The following is a 17,714-nucleotide window of genomic DNA, read 5'->3' on the forward strand; positions in this document are numbered from 1 at the left end:
GGCAGCGGCAGGAGCAAGGCTCACGCCATGTCTAGGAGCGCCGTAGCGAACGACTTGCGGCAGTTGTTGAGCAGCGATTCTTGCGTTCGTTGTCTCATTCAGAGGACAAGACGGCTGTCGAACAGAACGATGCGATCGGTATCGGTGCGTATATGCGCATTGGTGACCGCTTCCCGCACCCGTCCACGTTCGGGCTCCCCATCTACTCCTCTTCCGGCTTCGACCTCCTTTCCCTCCTCGCCCACGTCGTCCACCGGCCCAACCCGTTCATCACGCTCGGCCCCGTCGACCTCACCTGCGCACACGCTCAGAGATGCCCCCGGGGCAGCTGCTGGACAACACCCCATGTCATCACCATCCCCCAAAAGTGCCGCGATGTGCACTCTCCTCGTGCTGCACAAGCGTGTCGCCCCGTTCGACCGGAGATAGCTCGCCAGCGCGCCGCACGGTCACGAAACGTCGAACAAATCGCTTGCCCGCCCTCAACCGTGACCCACTGCCTGCCCTCTACCCTCCATCGACGTCCAACGACCCCTCAAGCAGCGTGCCAGCGCCTCGACACATGGCATCAACCACTGTCGAGGACGCGGCCACCGCGCGCGGTGCCGCTCGACTGGCGCACGCCAGAGGCTCTGCGCCAGCCCCCCATCGACGACCGACGACTCCTCAAGCAGCGCGCCATCGTCTCGATGCATGGCATCGACCACCGCCGAGGACGCGGCCACCGCGCGGTGCCGCTCAACCGGCACACGCCAGAGGCTCTGCGCCAGCCCCCCATCGACGACCGACGACTCCTCAAACAAGCAGCGCGCCATCGTCTCGACGCATGACATCGACCACCGCCGAGGACGCGCCTCGACGCCCGGCATCGACCACCGCCGAGGACGCGCCTCGACGCCCGGCATCGACCACCGCCGTGACTGCCTTCGAGGCCTCACCCTGCGCGCAATTAATGCTCACGGGCAGCAGCTCATAAGGTCATCTGCTTGCTTTTGATATTAGATCGTATCGTGCACTGTAACATGGTACTGCCCGAGCAAAAGCCCCACTACAATCGATGATTGCCCACTCATTGCTAGTAGGCACAGGAATCCATCCAACTAGGCATTGGATGGCGGTGATATCGACTACCTCCAAGTGGCCTGTCCCGGAGGGAACAGGAGCCACATCGACAAATACTTTAGGTTCACAGACAGTAATTAAGAATCAACCCAAAGCAATGATGTCCGATAAATATTGAATGCAATGTGTATGGATGAATGCAAATCAAGCGACATCTGCCCGATTAAGTCTATGGCGATGCGCATTTGCCGCGCAAGTACCTATTCCCGACTCTGTCTTGACTACGCCGGCACCGCGTTTCTTTCAACGTGCTCACTCTCTCGTACTCCGTTTCACTGGGGTATTTGCTAGCAGACATGGCCAACAACGCACAGCGAGAAGGTTACCTGGAAGAGTACCTGGAACATAGTGGATTGCCGGAGATTGATCGCCCGAACCAGATTGGAGCAAACACATCGAGAGCCGCCCCCAGGAGTACGTCTTCGAAGAGACAGAGGTTAGATGAGGATGAACAGGAGCCTTATGATACAAGGAATGAAGAGGTGCGTACGCGGTGTGCACTGATCGCAAATTCATCGTTCTGACTGCATGCTGCAAAGCGTCAACGCAGGCCGGGCACCCAACATATGCCGTCAACAGCATATTCGAGTACACAGACAGCTAGCAATGTATCTCGCAGAGTCAATACAATGGCACATACCACATCATACGCTCCAGGCCACATGAGTCCTCAGAATAATGATGCCCATCTGAAGACAATCATCTTGAACGTTTTCCAAGTCTCCTTCGCTCGCAGTCAGATGAAGCGCATGGAGACGCTGGCCCAGTACGCGAAGAAGGCATCTCCGACCCGGACCTTTTCGAAAGAAATGGCGACGAGCTCGACCAACAAGACACCGGCAGTGTCGCCGATGCCAGGGTACGAGCCGCAGAGGAGGCTGAAGCGGCAGAGAACACGAGACGTCAAGAAATAGCTCAGCGAGGACCCGCATTGCAGCATGAAGAGGAAGACGACCAGAATGACGAGGAAGAGGAGGCGCACCACGCTTCCGACGCTCGCCGGGTATCTGCCCTCCAAGCTCCAGGACTGCAGTCATGCCTACCGGATCTGCAACTCGCTGAAAAGTTTGTTGCCTCGGTTCAGTGTGCATCTTTGGATGCTGGTCACCTATCGCCCAAAGTACTCACGCAGCTTCGCAACCCTCCATGTGAACCTGTCGACATTGACGATAACCTCCGCTTCTTCCTCGATATCTATTTTGCTCTCGATAACGCCTCTCGAGCTGCTTATGAGTCCGTTTGTGCCGCGGTCAAACGGCGCTTCAACATGGATGAAAAGGATGTGTATTCGTACGATCGCATACGGCGAAGAGTTGCCGATATCACTGGAGTTGTTGCCGTCATGCATGATATGTGTGTAAAATCCTGCGCCGCGTTCACCGGGCCTTTTGCGGACATGGAGGAATGCCCGTATTGTGGTGAACCTCGCTACGATCCGTTGACGCTGGAGCGAAGTGAAGGGAGGAGAAAGGAGCCACAGCTTCAGTTTTCGACGAATCCTTTAGGCCCACAGATTCAGGCGCAGAAACGGTCGAAAAAGGGTGCAGAGAATATGCATTATCGGGCTCGGGAGATGGCACAAACTCTTACGTCGCTCAACAGCAACGGCGGCACGGTATCCGAATACACAGATCTATACCATGGAGAGCAGCTTTTACAAGCTGTTGCTAATGGAGTAGTCCACGGGAACGACACCGTGGTCCTTTTCTCTTGTGATGGTGCACAGCTGTTTCGCCACAAGTCGTCGGATTGCTGGATAGCTATATGGCAAATTCTTGATCTCAGTCCGGATCTGCGCGCAAAGAAACAATATATCCTCCCGGCTTGTATCATTCCAGGTGCCCCCAAGAATCTAGACTCGTTCCTTCATCCTAGCATGCATCATTTGCAAGCTTTACACAACGAAACACCACTTGACAATCATGGACGCGGCGGCTTCAAAGTGTGGGATGCGAGCGAAGAGAGGGTGGTAATCGACGACCCTTATCTTGTGTTTGTTACAGCCGATGGGCCCGGCCTTGCGAGTATTGGAGGTTTAGTCGGTCATAAAGGAAAGCGAGGATGTCGTGGCAACTGCCCAATGCAAGGTCGGCGCAAACCAGGCGGGAAAAAATACTATCCGGCGCACTTGAAGCCGATTGACTACAGTGTCTCTGGGTGCACTCACGATGATGTGAACCCCAACGACCTGCAACTTCAATCGCATGAAGAATACAATGCAGCACTTGCTCATCTGCTCCAAGCAAGGACAGAAGACGAATATACAAAGCTACGACGAGAACTCGGAATATCCAAACCGAGCATCCTCTCCGGCCTCTCACGAATATCAGGCATCCCTACCTGCTTTACCCCGGATATCATGCATTTTTCATCACTCAATCAGCCCGACTTGATGCTCAGTCTCTGGCGTGGAACTATTGATAGAGATCCGCATGATCGAGAGCCATGGGACTGGATATGTCTTTCTGGTAATGATTGGAAAGCACACGGAGAAGATGTTGCAGCGTGCGCTCCATACATCCCTGGCATATTTGATATTGCACCACGAAATGTTGCAGACTATGTCACAAGTGGTTACAAGGCCAAAGAATTTCAGACATACTTCTTCGGCCTCAGCCCAGCACTCCTTCATCACAGGCTTCCTCGGCGATACTTCCGCAATTATTGCAAGCTTGTTCTGTCCACACGCATTCTGCATCAGTATACAATCAAGCAAGAGCTTCTTCCGATCTCACAGACACTCAACGTCGTTTTCATACATGAGTACGAGTCTTACTATTACTGCCGGATGACAAGCCGTCTACATTTCTGTCAACAAAGTATTCATGGCCTCTGCCATGTCGCCCGAGAGGTCCCCCGCATTGGCTCACTGGCACTGACAGCACAATGGACAATGGAGCGGGCTATCGGCAACCTTGGCGAAGAAATCCGACAGCCATCCAATTTCTACGCTAACCTTGCTCAGCGCAGCCTTTGCCGCTTGCAGAAAAATGCAGTGATGTCCATGATTCCAGAGCTTGAACCTGCAGTACCATGGGCTCCGACAACATCACTTCCTCTGGCAAATACCTATGCTTTACTCCAGCCCCGTGAATCACACGACGTTCAGATACCAGAGAATGAGTCCCAGGTGATCGCCCAATACATGTGGGATCACTTTCATGATGACCATTCTTGGAGAAGGATTCGAAAATGGGGACGGCTTCAGCTAGGGTGTGGGCTCAGGCATATTACACGCTCACTGTATGCCGAACGCAAGAAATCTCTTGAGGATGTCCGCATGGCAAGGAATGTCAAGGTCAGTGTATACCGACTCTCAGAAATAGTGATGAGATGCTCATGTCGTACCATGTCTACCTCAGCTCATATTTCAGAATCAAGTAACATTTGGAGAAGTGCTGTATTACTTCTCCGCCCTGGTTGGTGTTGAGAGGCAGCTGCAAGGTTATGCTGTTCTCAATCTCTATGGCGCTCCTGACCGTGATATCCTCGAGGAGTCCTTTCATACTATCTGGCTTTGTGATAAGCAAGATGTCAATGGGTTAGTGGTGGTCAATGTAGAGGATATCCGTGCAGTGGTTGGAATGATTCCAACATCAGTTCTTGGACTTCAGCACTGGCCAAACCGTTACTTTCTTCTTGAAGACATTGCTGATGAAACAACTATACTTTACGATGATCTAAAGACTCTTGTAGATAGCCTCTAGATATTCTGAGAGCCATAGGTAGTCGCTCAACCTATACAGAACATCTGTCCCAACACTGCAGTCTTGAAACAGCTTGTATAGTCCATCTTTGTGTACTACACCGCAGTGCATGTCGAGTTTGCCTGTGGTGGACGATCACATGCTCGTATAGGTTTGCACTCCTCCGGGACTCGCGCTTTGCATTGTACCATCCCAAGCTTCGCCGAGTTTTTTCTTCGTGTTTGTACATCAGAGCATCTGCTGTCTCCGCTCCATAGCCTCATATAGCAGTCATGAGCTTGCTGCCGCCAAGTTCCCGGTCTCCTAATCTCTTCTCTATGGGCTCCATTTCGTCTTTTTCTGGGCACTCTTCTTCGCCGATCCTACCGAGTTCTATTCTCAGTGACGATAACACAGCCTATTTCGAGGACCATGACTTTCCAGTCACTCCCCATCAGTCTGTTGGACTCCATGGCCAGCAGAACTTCTCAAATACTAGACCTGCGTCGTCGTTGGCATTCCGTCTTCGCCAACCTATTCTTGGACAACCGGTGAGCTGGGAGCACGCATATATACACCCGATGACATAGAGTTGTGTTGAATCTGCTGTCCCAGGCCGCCACCGCCCCGGATCCAGTGCATATACTCGCCTGCGCATCTCACGAAGACCTTCTTGCCGCCCAGAATGCCGCATACATGCAGTTGCAAGAGAACCTCACGACCTCACAAATGGAATGGAGGCTCTTACAGGGGCGTTATGAGGAGTTGCGGTGACGAATCTTGTTATTTTTGTCCCAAACCCTGGCTCTGATAACCTCATGCCGCCACGGTGCCGTTTCAGAGCTAACTTTGCTGACCTGAGTGGTCGGGTCGAAGCCGCTCTGCTCAATCCTCTGGGCGCTGCCAACTCTCTTCCTAACGTCAATCCCGTACCTCCTTTGAACCGCGCCCACTACCCCAAGGTCAAATACTGGGATCGCGAAACGTGGGCCAACTTCTGTCGGCAAAACCAGCACTCCAAGGGTGACTCCCAGGATACAGGAGTAAGGGGCGGAACTCGTTGCACTCAAGACATCAATGTGGCTGCTCGTTACATCCAGTATTCTGATGGCTCCGTGGTCTCAGGCCAACGTGCCGCCGCCATGCGGCGATCTCTCGATACACTCTTTGCGGAGATCCATTCCAAAGGTGCCTCTAAGCCATCTTTCAAGAAGCTATCTGCAGGTGTTCTGGCCTACATACACCATCACATGGAGTTGTCATATGAAGAGCTCAGATACTGCTCCAATCACTGGAAGACGGACGTGCTCGGTTCCGACAGATATTCTCCCTGGTACAATCAAAATGTCCGCAAGCCTGCCCTCGCCGCAGTCAAGGAGGAGCCGCTCGGCGCTGAATCAACGGATACTGATATGACAACGCGGAAGCACTCTCATGACGTGTCATCTGACACGGTGCCGGCCAGCAAGAAAGCTAGGAGCTCCTCCAAGTCTGCGACCTCGGCGACCTATGCTCTTTTGGTTGTCGATGACAACAACAACGGCAATACTTCTTCAGATATCTCTGCTGACCCCCAGCCTCTGCATTTTGACGTCTCTGACACGTTTGAAGCTATCGATGAAGGACCACCTAGCCTTGACGAGCAAGACCCTCAAAACGCCTCCTCCGAAACCGTCGACTCTCGTGGCAAACTCGGGTTATAATACATCAGCTATCGCTCGATGTTCTCGCTAACTATGATGTACCTCACAGTTTGACTGCTGGAGATGGGTCTGACACGCGCAGTGAGTCCTGCCTAAGTCACGATGACTGCGCTCACCAGAGTTCACAATAGATACCAACAAGTACGGCACGTTGGTAGAATTAGCGCGTGTCGTATCAGGCGTCCCTCGTGCTATCCTCGAGCCGTCCATGGCCGTATCTATGGAAGCACCTGTCCGATTGCCGGAGGTACCGGAAAATGACACGAACAGTTGTGAACCCCGGCCCAATCATCTCGCGGCGTCTCCAACAACCAAGAACGCCTCCTCCGAAACCGTCGACTCTCGTGGCAAACTCGGGTGAGAATACATCAGCTATTGCTCGATGTTCTCGCTAACTATGATGTACCTCACAGTTTGACTGCTGGGGATGGGTCTGACACGCGCAGTGAGTCCTGCCTAAGTCACGATGACTGCGCTCACCAGAATTCACAATAGATACTGACAAGTCCGGCGCATTGGTAGAACTCGCACGCGTTGTATCAGGCGCCCCTCGTGCTGTCCTCGAGCCGTCCATGGGTGTACCTGTCCATGCACCTTCCCGGTTGCCCGAGATACCGAAGCAGGCTCCGATTGCGCTGTTGAAGATTACGGGCCCATTGTGAGGAAGTTCCATCGTGTTCATTCGTTACACTTATTGCAAAACCCATTAGTGCTTCGATGCCAACCCCGAAAGCACTTGCAAATACGTTGCAGACCGCGTCAACCGGCGGCACTGTGATGTTGGCTTCGAATACGACTGCTAACGCGCCGGTTGTCGCCTCCACTTCGCCCAGCGCCTCCACCTCGCCCGCCATCTCCACTTTGCCCGGCGCCTCCGGGCCTTCGGCGCTAGTCGCCACGTCTGCCAAGGGGGTATGGCAGCGTACCACCACCTTGTTAACACCCAGGCGTGTATCTCAAGCTTACTCGTTCCTGTCTTTGCTAACCTGCCACAACAGGAACCTGTTCGCGAAGCATTACATTGAACATCATGGAAAAAGTCTTCGAGAGGATGTAGAAGCCGCCTGGGTTGCTCTCGGACTCGCAGGACAGAAGGTACGCTATGTTTCTCGTCATTTATATACGGTCCGGCGAGTTTACGACATATCACAGGAGTGGGGCGGCAAGAGCAAAGCGGCAAAGTTGAAGACGACGGCGAAGCCAACTGCGACTGCAATATCGTAAGCGCTACGCTCAACGCGCACGCAAGGGGCCACCAGGTCGCAACTTCGTGACATCGAATGCAGAAACTTGACAGGAGAGACCCCGGAAACCAGAGGCAACCCAACAACCCAAATTTGTGACTCCGACGACAGCTCTGCCTGGGGCTACACTCGCTGTTTCTACGATAAACGCGCTGTATACGCATGGTGATGCAACAAGCAATTACACTGGGCTACTTTCTATGAGATGGACCTGCCAGACACCTCCTGAGATGTGTTTCCAGCGTGAAATGCTGTCGCAGTGACCGTTAAAGCTGCACGTTTTGCCCCGTTCACGGTCTGAGTCCCGGCGCTCGCACTCGCCAATCCTGCTTGTTGTTGTGTACGCTTCCTGCTGCGCGGGTCAACAGCTGTGTTCAACGCTTGTGTACCATCTGTCAGAATGCCAGTGAGAGGATACGAAACACGGAAATGCTTATATTCGTCCAGGGAGATTAGTGAATCCTCGGCAAGAGAGGAGGGAAGGTTTTTTGGCGTTTCGCTCAAGACATCCCAGTGAGCAGGATGCATAGTCTTGACGTGATACGGCAGGTTGTATTTCCAGTACGGTGGATGGATCTGTGCGCCGGTGTTTTTCTCGCACAAAGTGCATTCGATCGGCACATTCGAGCACGGCGTATTCGATGTCGATTTTCGTGCGTTGCCATACTTGAATTCGTGGGCGTGCGGGCACGTCGAACATACTGAGTAGGTCTTCGTTCGAGTTTTGGAGGGTCCAGCAGCGGCGGTTCGTGTCCCGCTCGGGTTGCGCGATGAGGGCGCGAGTGTCGTCTCGCAAGTTCCCTCGCGACCACAGAATCCGCAAGGGTCGCGAAGCACGATCTGAAGCTGTCAGCGCGTGTTGCAGGCATAGAAAGGTTTACTCACGGCGTTCTTGACCCCAGGCTCGATGGGTTGCGATGATCGGCGGCACATCTCTCTCAAGATATGACCACCGACATGGTTTCGGGTAGATGTTGACTTGATTTCCTCGCCGCATTGATAGCAGATATAGTAACCCTCTCGGGGCGACATTCGAGGGTCAATTGATCCTTCGATGGTTTGAGCAGCAGCCGGCAGGAGTACTGGAAGCGATGGCTTGTACAGGATGAAGGCTTTGCTCACTAAAGCGCATGTTCAGATTGTTACGAGAAAAGGGGCGGACGACATACAATACGGGTGTCGGTACGGAAACGATGCACTGAGTCCATGTCTTGGGACGCGAGAGAGCAGTGACTTCGCTTCCGTGGTTGTTAAGGTACCAAACACAGCCTCGAATGTGGCAAGAATACTAGAATTAGGTATAGACCAAGTATCTGTTATACCTTTCAGCTCCAAGACACCTCTATCCTGAGGGAGAATCGAGGAGCATGGCATGGTGTCGAGATCAACCGGGAAGAACAGAGAACCAGGAATTCGAACGGTAACTGCATGTCGGCTGATGGTCTTGCCCGCTGGAAGATGCTGTTTGTGATTCGCTGGCGCAAAGGCGGCATACTGTCCATTCCATACCCATGTATCCGATTGATCAGCGCATGGCGAGGCTGTGGTATATGGCAATACAGGAGACAACGGCTCAGGTGTGATTGATGGGTTGTCTGTGATGGCGACAGGGGATGAATGTGGTTGCATGACGAACACTTGTCCAATGACCGTGATCGGCGATGATGCGACCCCAAGTTCATCCTGAGCGACTGCATAGACACGTTTTCCTTTGCGCTCCAGTGCACTAACCTTGATCACACCAAGAGCAGCTGTCTCCGCTGACCTGATAGTCCCAAGCCCACAGTCGCCGATCTCGAATGTCTCCGAATCATCAACGAATTCGGTAGCCTCAGTCTGAGTTGTGAAGTCGCGAGTGTAGCACCTGACACGGAGAAGTCGTTCGATAGAGAGTCGCTTGAAGTCGCAGGTAAAGAGAGCATTCAGTAACGAAGCCTTGTGTACGCGCTTGACAGTGCCGTTCTCGAGCGGAATTAAGAGCCAGTCACTGTCGTTACGTTCAGATGTTACGAGCTTGTTATCATTGCCATGTTGTGTGATCAGATCATCGAGCTCGAGATCAGCAAGCTCAGAGTTGAGGTATTCATTGGAATTCGGCTCCTCATCGGCAGCGTCATCGTGTTCTGCTGTTGTTGGATCCCCATAGGAGTTGTATTCATCCGGTTCAGTATCGTCAGCTGCCGGCGCCGGGATATCCGTCTCCAAGTCAGAGCCTATGAGTGTCGGCTCGTCCAGTGAACGATCAGGGGTGTTTACGTGTCCAGGATAAACACCGTTACCATTTGGTCGCATGAAATCAACGTCAGGGGACAAAAGCGCAAAAGCATAGTCGAAAGTCATCCGCACAGCACTAAGATCTGCAAGAGCTTGTATCCGCCCAGAGTTCCATGCCGTCGTCAGATTAGCATTGCAAGCAGTGAGATCACCGGTGAAGAACCGGGGGTTGACGTGATCGAGTCCGAATTTGAGTCTGCGATGGCCTCGGTTGAGATCAGGGTTACGATTGTACACCTCAACAAGAGCCGCAGATCCCGAGAGTTCATGAGAGAGCTGAAGAATGTCGTAGTTCGAGTCATGTGTGCTTGTTCGTACTTCCCCAAAAAGTTCTTCAAGACGATCACTGCCAAGCTGGTATAAATATACGGACTGGGAATCGTCAAGAAGCTTCTGTTGAGCGACAACGAAGAATGCGCTCTTTCCAAGAGCGCACAGATCTGAGTAGAGCTGGGGGGAGATGTATGCGGAACCATACTTGCGGTAGAGTGCAAAATTTATATGTTGCAGGCGAGAGAGGTTAGCCAGCTGCTCGGTGAGGCACAAGCTTGGACTTGTGAAGGCCTCGAGAAATGATTTGCAAAGCCGACCAAGAATGATGAATGCACGATGTTCAGTGAAGTCCTGTGGTGTGAGCAAAGGCGAGGTCACAAGCTTCCCGAGATCGAGTGTACCGATCTCAACGACGCGAGAAAGACCCTCCGTTGCTCGTGGCACATTCTGGTGGTCTGCGCTATTCAAGAGCCGTTTGAGAATTGCATCCGATACGTCAGGTAGTCGGCGGAGCCAGCGTTCAAGTGACACGCGATTGACAATTTCGCCGTCAATCATAAGGCCTTCAGACCCAGATATTAGATTGAACAGACCTAAAAAGGATGTCATCAGCATCGAAAGTGGATCATATATGTACTGGAACTTACGCTTCTCGATGTGCTTGGTATCGGGACCCCATATGATGTTGTCCTTTCTCGTGTAGAGATTAAGACCATCGAGTCCGGCGAGAAGGGGATATAGCTTGTTGTCAGGCATCACTCTCCGACACAGAAAAACATTATAGCAGGCGCCACGGAAGACTGAAGCACCGTCTGTTGATACTGTCCAACAAGGTCCACTGAATGGAGCTCCGTATTCGCGGTAGTCGTCAAGATACTTCTCCAGAAATTCGCCGAACCCAAGTGCAGTCTCCATGCCACTGTCAAGCGCTATAGGCGCGTGCGTCACTATTCCCCAATGCGGGACCGGCAACCTCCGGGCGTACGCCATAGCCCGGATGGTTGGCCAAACCGAACCTCTACCTTTGTCCACACTCACTGGACCGCGGTAGAGGTGAGGAGACCGCTACACATCATGTATCGCACACTTGTACTCACACACCAACCAGGGCACGACTAACGCGCCCCGGTTAGGTGAATAACATACCTTTGTCCACACTCACTGGACCGCGGTAGAGGGCACGACTAACGCGCCCCGGTTAGGTTTATTGAAAGGTTATGAGCCCTGGGCTCTAAGTCACCGAGCCCGCCAATCAACTACCACCCGGATCGACGCTTTAGATTCCTCGGATTCCCCAGCGGCGGACGCGCAATCCGCCTGTTGATCGGAAACCGCGTGAGCGCGAAACTCACGCACCGCAATCAGTCCAGTTCCTGGTATTCTAGGTCTACCAGCCCCACACTCCTTCCTTCGCTTTCCCTTGATCAGATCTCGGCAACTATGCCGAATCTTCGTCCACGCTCCACTCCAGCTGCTCCGGCCGCTATCATTACGAAGCGCGCCCCAGCGAAGAAGAAGCAGAAACCTCCTACGCGAGGCCGCGCTCAGTCGCCGCCCGCTCCCCGCTCTCGATCGAAATCGCGATCACGATCGCGATCGGAATCTCATGATTACCCCCGCTCGGCGACACCCCCACCCGATCGTACTGCCGTCGCCGACGCAGGATCACCCTACGTGCCTCCAGTCCTCACCATCGAGCGCATCAAGAACACGAATGCGTTTACGCAGTTCAAGGGCGGTTGGGCCGATAAGAAGGACATCTTGTCCATCGGCCAGAACAACTACCACGAATGGGTGGTGCGCGTTGTCCAAGGCATGGCGTTGTGTTGCCAACTCCAGCAGTATCTCGACTGCGACAAAGCTCCATACGTCCGCCGACCAATCCTTGGCCCGAGGCCGACGAAAGCCGAGCTCGAATCGGAAAGTGCCTGGATCTTCAATGACCTTCAGGCGCTCTCCTGCCTTCGGATGTCGATCGACTCAGCCGAACAACGTGAAGTCGAGCACGCCTCCTCCGCGAGGGAAGCTTGGGCCATTCTCAAGGCCCGGCACATGAAATCCACCCCGGTGGTACTATACCGTCTGTTCGAAGAGTGCTTCCAGACGAAGATCTCTCGCTCCAGCTCGGAGCAGATCATACCCGCCATCGAACACATCTGCGAGCTCAGCGATCGCATATTCAGCATTGGCCTGCCGACATGCGACAACTTCGCCTGCATGGTAATACTCCACGCCCTCGACATCGACCTCGGACACGTTCGTGACTCCGTACTCAATCACATCTCGAGCGAGATGCTCACGCTCGATGTCGTCAAAACTCGGCTTCGCACCGAAGTCGAAATGGCGCGGGGGGAGCGCGATCGCACCGGCACCGTAGCCTACGCCGGTGCACCCAAGGGCAAGAAGCCGCATCGCAGCCGCGACTCGTCTCGCGACCAGCCGCGGCCGGGGGGGAAGAACGATGAGAAGGGGAAGAAAAAGGAGGATTGGAAGGATAAGAAGAGGGACGATAAATCGAAATGGCCGAAAGGCAACGGCCAGCGCACCCTCATCCAGCACAACGGCAAGATCTACGTCGCTGAAGAGCTCTCTGTCCCCAACGCCTCCTCATCTACCCCCACCGCCGTCGCCAACGTCGTCGTGGATGAGGATGTGTGGGGAGCCGCGGCTATATGCGACATCGAGGACGACTTCGATTTCGTTGCTATCACCTCCACAACTCCACCTCCGAAACCTCCGATCGACTTGTTCTACGACCCGCTGTCCCCTCTCGCTTCGTGCCACACGTCTCCAACGCCCTCGTCGCCATCGTCGCCATCGTCGGACTGGACGTGGTCCCCTTTGATGTCCTCTCCGCCTGTCGGCTACCCGCTCACGTCAAACGCCGCTATCGCCAGCCGCCATGTTGGTCTTGTCGACTGGTGGTTGGATACGGGCGCCTCCATCCACTGCACCCCAGATCGCAGCGACCTCACCGACGTTCGCGAGATCTCGCCGATCACGATCAAGGGTATCTCGGGGGCAGCCAGTGTCGCAACGCTCATGGGAAACCTTCGCCTTCACGTCGCGAATGCGCTCCCGCTCGTAATACGAGATGTCCTCGTGCTGCCGGAAGCAAAGATCCGACTGCTCTCCGTCGGGCGCCTGGCTGACGCTGGTTATGACGCCCGGTTCTCGCGAACATGGGCATCCATCGTCCGCGGCTCGCAAATCGTGGCCCGAGCCACCCGTTCCGGGCGTGGTCTCTACTCTATCGACCTCTCCGATGGTCACGGCGTCGCGAACGTCGCAATCCCAATCGACGTATGGCATGGCCGGCTCGGGCACCCCGCGGAGGCCACCGTCACATCCATGGCGAAGTCCGGGGCCGTCACCGGTATGCACCTCGACTTATCTCTCGCTCCTCCCATTTGCCAACCCTGCATCTCTGGTAAACAGAAAGTCAATGCTGTTCCCAAGCAGAGGCAGGGGAGGAGGGCGACGAGAGTGTTCGAGATAGTATACTGTGACCTTTCCGGCGGCCCTGACCGCACTGCGACACCTTCCGGCGAACATTATTCCTGTACCTTAGTCGACGACTTCTCATCACGAAATTGGACCTTTTTACTGCGTAACAAGTCCGACGCGAGGTCAGTCGTACAGGGATGGCATAACCGGGTTGCTCGCCAGGTTGGGTATTCGCTTGGGACGTTGCGGCTCGACAACGGTGAGCTCAAGTCTTGCGGATTTGACGCGTTCTGCGCCTCGGCAGGAATCACGCTGGAGTGGACGGCACCTCACACCTCGGCGGAGAACGGGAAAGTGGAACGGATGCACGGCACACTCATGAGTCGAGCAAGGTCGATGCGTATCGCAGCCGGACTGCCGCCTACCTTCTGGGGGGAATTTGTCCTTACTGCCAGCTTCCTCGCGAACTACCTGCCGTCCGCTTCGCTGCCCAAAGGTGTAACGCCGTTCGAGCGATGGTTTAGGCGTAAGCCCGATGTCTCATTCCTGCGCGAAATCGGCTGTACGGCATATGCGCTCATACAGAACTCGCACAATCTGAAAATCCTTGCCCGGTCTGTCAAATGCCAGCTCGTCGGATACGAGGCGAACTCGAAAGCATACCGCCTCTGGCACGCTGAAGGTCAAAGGATAATCATCACCCGCAACGTCCGCTTCGTCGAGTCTCATCAGACGGCTGCTCGCCCTCTTCACCCTGGTCAATCTATCGAGTCCCCGTCCACCGCGCAGGACCCGTTACATCCAGACCACGGTTGGCCGGCACCTGACGATCACTCTCACCACGCCCCGGCTTCGCCTGTCTCTCGCCCGCCGTTACCCACGTCCCTGCCTTCTAATTCACTCACTGCCGACCGCCCGATGCGCAACTCACAGGCTCCGCCGCGTGCGGATGAGCCGGATCCACGGCTTGAACGAGCGCGAAGTGAGGCCCGCGCCGCCGCTGACCGCAAACGAGCTTCTAAGGCCGAGAAGCGCGCACGCCGTGCTGACAGCCGGGCTGCGGCCGCTCTTCAGAACAACGACGCGTTCGCAGCATGGCAGGCGGACCCTGATACTCCCATCGACACGCTGCTCGGCTGCTACGCCCACGGAGATGACCTTGTCTCAGTCGAAGACCTCTATGTCGAGATGCTGGACGACCTCGTGCTCCTCGCTGCGTCCGACGATGCCGAACCCAACACCATCAAGGAGGCTCTATCTGGCGAAGAGGCGGAGCTCTGGCGTGTCGCACTCGAGGAGGAGTTCGACGCCATTCGGAAGATGGGCGTCTACAAGCTCATTCCCCGAGCGGTCGTCCCTGCCGGGCGGCGCATCCTGAAGGGTAAGCCCGTTTTCAAACGCAAGCGTGACGCCGAAGGGAAGATATGCCGCTACAAAGCCCGGTGGGTCGCGAAAGGGTTCCTGCAGGTGTTTGGCGTCGACTTTGACAAAACCACGTCGCCTACCGCGCGTCTCGAGACGATCCACGTGCTCTTTCACATTTGCGCATCCCTTGACCTCGATCTTCGTCAGTTCGATGTCAAGTCCGCATTCCTCCACGGGAAACTATCGGATCCGCTTTTCATGGAACAGCCAACCGGATTCGAGGAGGAGGGTAAACCCGCGAAAGACTACGTATGGATGCTTATGAAGGGGCTTTACGGCATCAAACAAGGCGGAAGAGTCTGGAACGACGAGATGAACGGCGCGATGGGAGAATGGTCGTTTCACCACGTGAACGTCGAATACTGCTTATACTGCCGTCGCACGCAGGCGGGCTTCATTCTTGTTGCAGTACACGTCGACGACTTCCTCTCGGTCGCCTCTTCCCCTTCGATGAATGACGAATTCGAAGCACAGCTCCGATCACGCTGGGAGATCACGAAGAGTGACGGATCCCATATCCTGGGCATCCATGTTATCCGAGACCGCAAACGCAGGCTAATCCACCTCTCCCAGACCGCTGCCATAGACAAGGTCGTGAAAGAATTCGGTCAACTCGACGCTCGGGCCGTATCCACTCCGATGGACCCGAGCATCAAGCTCTCGCGAGCGCAAGAACCTGCGTCCGAGGAGGAGAAACGCGACATCGCCAAACTTCGCTACCGGGAACTCGTCAGCTCCCTCGTGTACTTCGCCTGCGCCACTCGACCGGACATCGCATACGCGGTAACGAAAGTATCAGCCTTCGTTAACAATCCCGGGAGAGCCCACTACGATGCGGCGGTTCGAATTCTACGGTACCTCAGACATACCCGCCTATTTGTACTGACCCTTGGCGCGGGGACGGACTACACCGGTCGCATCTCAAACGGGAATTGCGTACATCTCGTCGGCATGACAGATTCTGACTTTGCGAACTGCGTCGACACCCGGCGATCGGTATCGGGTTATTGCTTCGCTCTAGGATCGGGGGCCGTATCATGGAGTTCGCGCAAACAAGATATTGTCACTACCACAGCGGGAAATTCCTTAAATCTGGGAAAAACATATCACAAAACTATTGTATAATAACTATGGTTACTACTGACATATTTGCAGCTAAGCTAGTATGAAGTTATGACATAATTATCTCAAGGATCTAGATATATATCAAAAATATGACTACTTTCCCGGTCTCTTTGCAGTAAGCTTGACATCATTTGGGTCAACTTAGCTCATAGTTTTTCTGGATTATTTTGCAAATTATTTCTGATATATTTTGCCCAGATTCAGCCTGATTCCCGCAGTGTACGTCAACTACCGAGGCCGAATACGTTGCGATGTTCAATGCGACCAAGGAGGCCGTCTGGCTCCGTCAACTCCTTTGCGAGATCGGCTTCGCACAAGGTCGACCGACTGTCATCGGCGCCGACAACCAGGGCGCGATTACACTCTCCGAACAGCAATCACACCACCAGCGCACGAAGCACATCGATGTCGACTACCACTACACGCGGGAGCGTATCGCTCGTCGCGACATCATACTCGACTACGTTCGATCTCACGACAACGTCGCCGACATCTTCACCAAACCACTCGGCACCACAACGTTCACGCGTCTTCGCAAGAGGCTCGGCGTCGGGCTTCCGGATGGAGAGGAGGAGGAGACATATCCTGTCGAGGCTCACCCGCATGGGGTCTGCGACGAGGAGGAGTGTCAAGCGCTATAGGCGCGTGCGTCACTATTCCCCAATGCGGGACCGGCAACCTCCGGGCGTACGCCATAGCCCGGATGGTTGGCCAAACCGAACCTCTACCTTTGTCCACACTCACTGGACCGCGGTAGAGGTGAGGAGACCGCTACACATCATGTATCGCACACTTGTACTTACACACCAACCAGGGCACGACTAACGCGCCCCGGTTAGGTGAATAACATACCTTTGTCCACACTCACTGGACCGCGGTAGAGGGCACGACTAACGCGCCCCGGTTAGGTTTATTGAAAGCCACATGAGCCACATCAGGAAACACCCCCTCTGGGAATTAGTATCATAAAGGGGGGAAATGTCAAGTAATTACTGGACTATCCATGCAGATAAAGCCATTTTGGGGCCTTTTACAGTATATAGGAACATATAGGAGCTAATAGGAGCACATAAGTACAAAAATGAGGATATCTGGAAGGTCCCCCTGAGCATTTGTCACAAAATGTTCACAAATATGTGAAATTTTATGAACTTTTTGGGCATATTTTGGTGATTTGTAACATCAATCATCTCTTTAATATGATATATTCTGGTTCAAATACACCAAAAACCTCCAGACTTTATGTCACATCTTGTTAGATGTCTTTAGAATTTGGTCATGTGTACCATCCATTCATCAGGTATATCTATATATATGTGTATGATTCAATCTTCTTCTTATTGTATCATATCTCATGGGGAGCCAGAATGGATGGCATTGATGGATTACATTACAACAAGCTCTATGGTTACATT

At 54.0% G+C, this 17,714-nt stretch overlaps 4 protein-coding genes across 4 annotated transcripts; 2 read left to right on the forward strand and 2 right to left on the reverse strand.

Annotated features, from left to right (window-relative positions):
• Window positions 1–2,131: 2,131 nt before the first annotated feature.
• On the forward strand, window positions 2,132–4,829 carry PUNSTDRAFT_76415 (uncharacterized protein; the record flags this gene model as incomplete). Its single annotated transcript, XM_007388219.1, has 2 exons — window positions 2,132–4,420; window positions 4,485–4,829. Coding segments are annotated over 2 exons (2,634 nt in total), but the record flags the coding sequence as incomplete, so codon positions are not given.
• A 797-nt stretch (window positions 4,830–5,626) lies between these two features.
• PUNSTDRAFT_47463 (uncharacterized protein) lies at window positions 5,627–7,735 on the forward strand (the record flags this gene model as incomplete). The annotated part of the gene is made up of 7 exons (XM_007388220.1): window positions 5,627–6,504; window positions 6,561–6,592; window positions 6,643–6,868; window positions 6,925–6,956; window positions 7,007–7,169; window positions 7,222–7,606; window positions 7,664–7,735. 7 exons carry the CDS (start codon window positions 5,627–5,629, stop codon window positions 7,733–7,735), a joined length of 1,788 nt encoding a protein of 595 aa, XP_007388282.1.
• A 617-nt stretch (window positions 7,736–8,352) lies between these two features.
• On the reverse strand, window positions 8,353–8,760 carry PUNSTDRAFT_37529 (uncharacterized protein; the record flags this gene model as incomplete). Its single annotated transcript, XM_007388221.1, has 2 exons — window positions 8,353–8,595; window positions 8,653–8,760. Coding segments are annotated over 2 exons (351 nt in total), but the record flags the coding sequence as incomplete, so codon positions are not given.
• A 1,356-nt stretch (window positions 8,761–10,116) lies between these two features.
• Window positions 10,117–10,860, reverse strand: PUNSTDRAFT_76358 (uncharacterized protein; the record flags this gene model as incomplete). The annotated part of the gene is made up of 1 exon (XM_007388222.1): window positions 10,117–10,860. A coding segment is annotated over one exon (744 nt), but the record flags the coding sequence as incomplete, so codon positions are not given.
• Between the last annotated feature and the right edge of the window lie 6,854 nt (window positions 10,861–17,714).

Source organism: Punctularia strigosozonata (genome assembly GCF_000264995.1).
Source record: "Punctularia strigosozonata HHB-11173 SS5 unplaced genomic scaffold PUNSTscaffold_17, whole genome shotgun sequence".
In the NCBI taxonomy this organism is placed as follows: domain Eukaryota; kingdom Fungi; phylum Basidiomycota; class Agaricomycetes; order Corticiales; family Punctulariaceae; genus Punctularia; species Punctularia strigosozonata.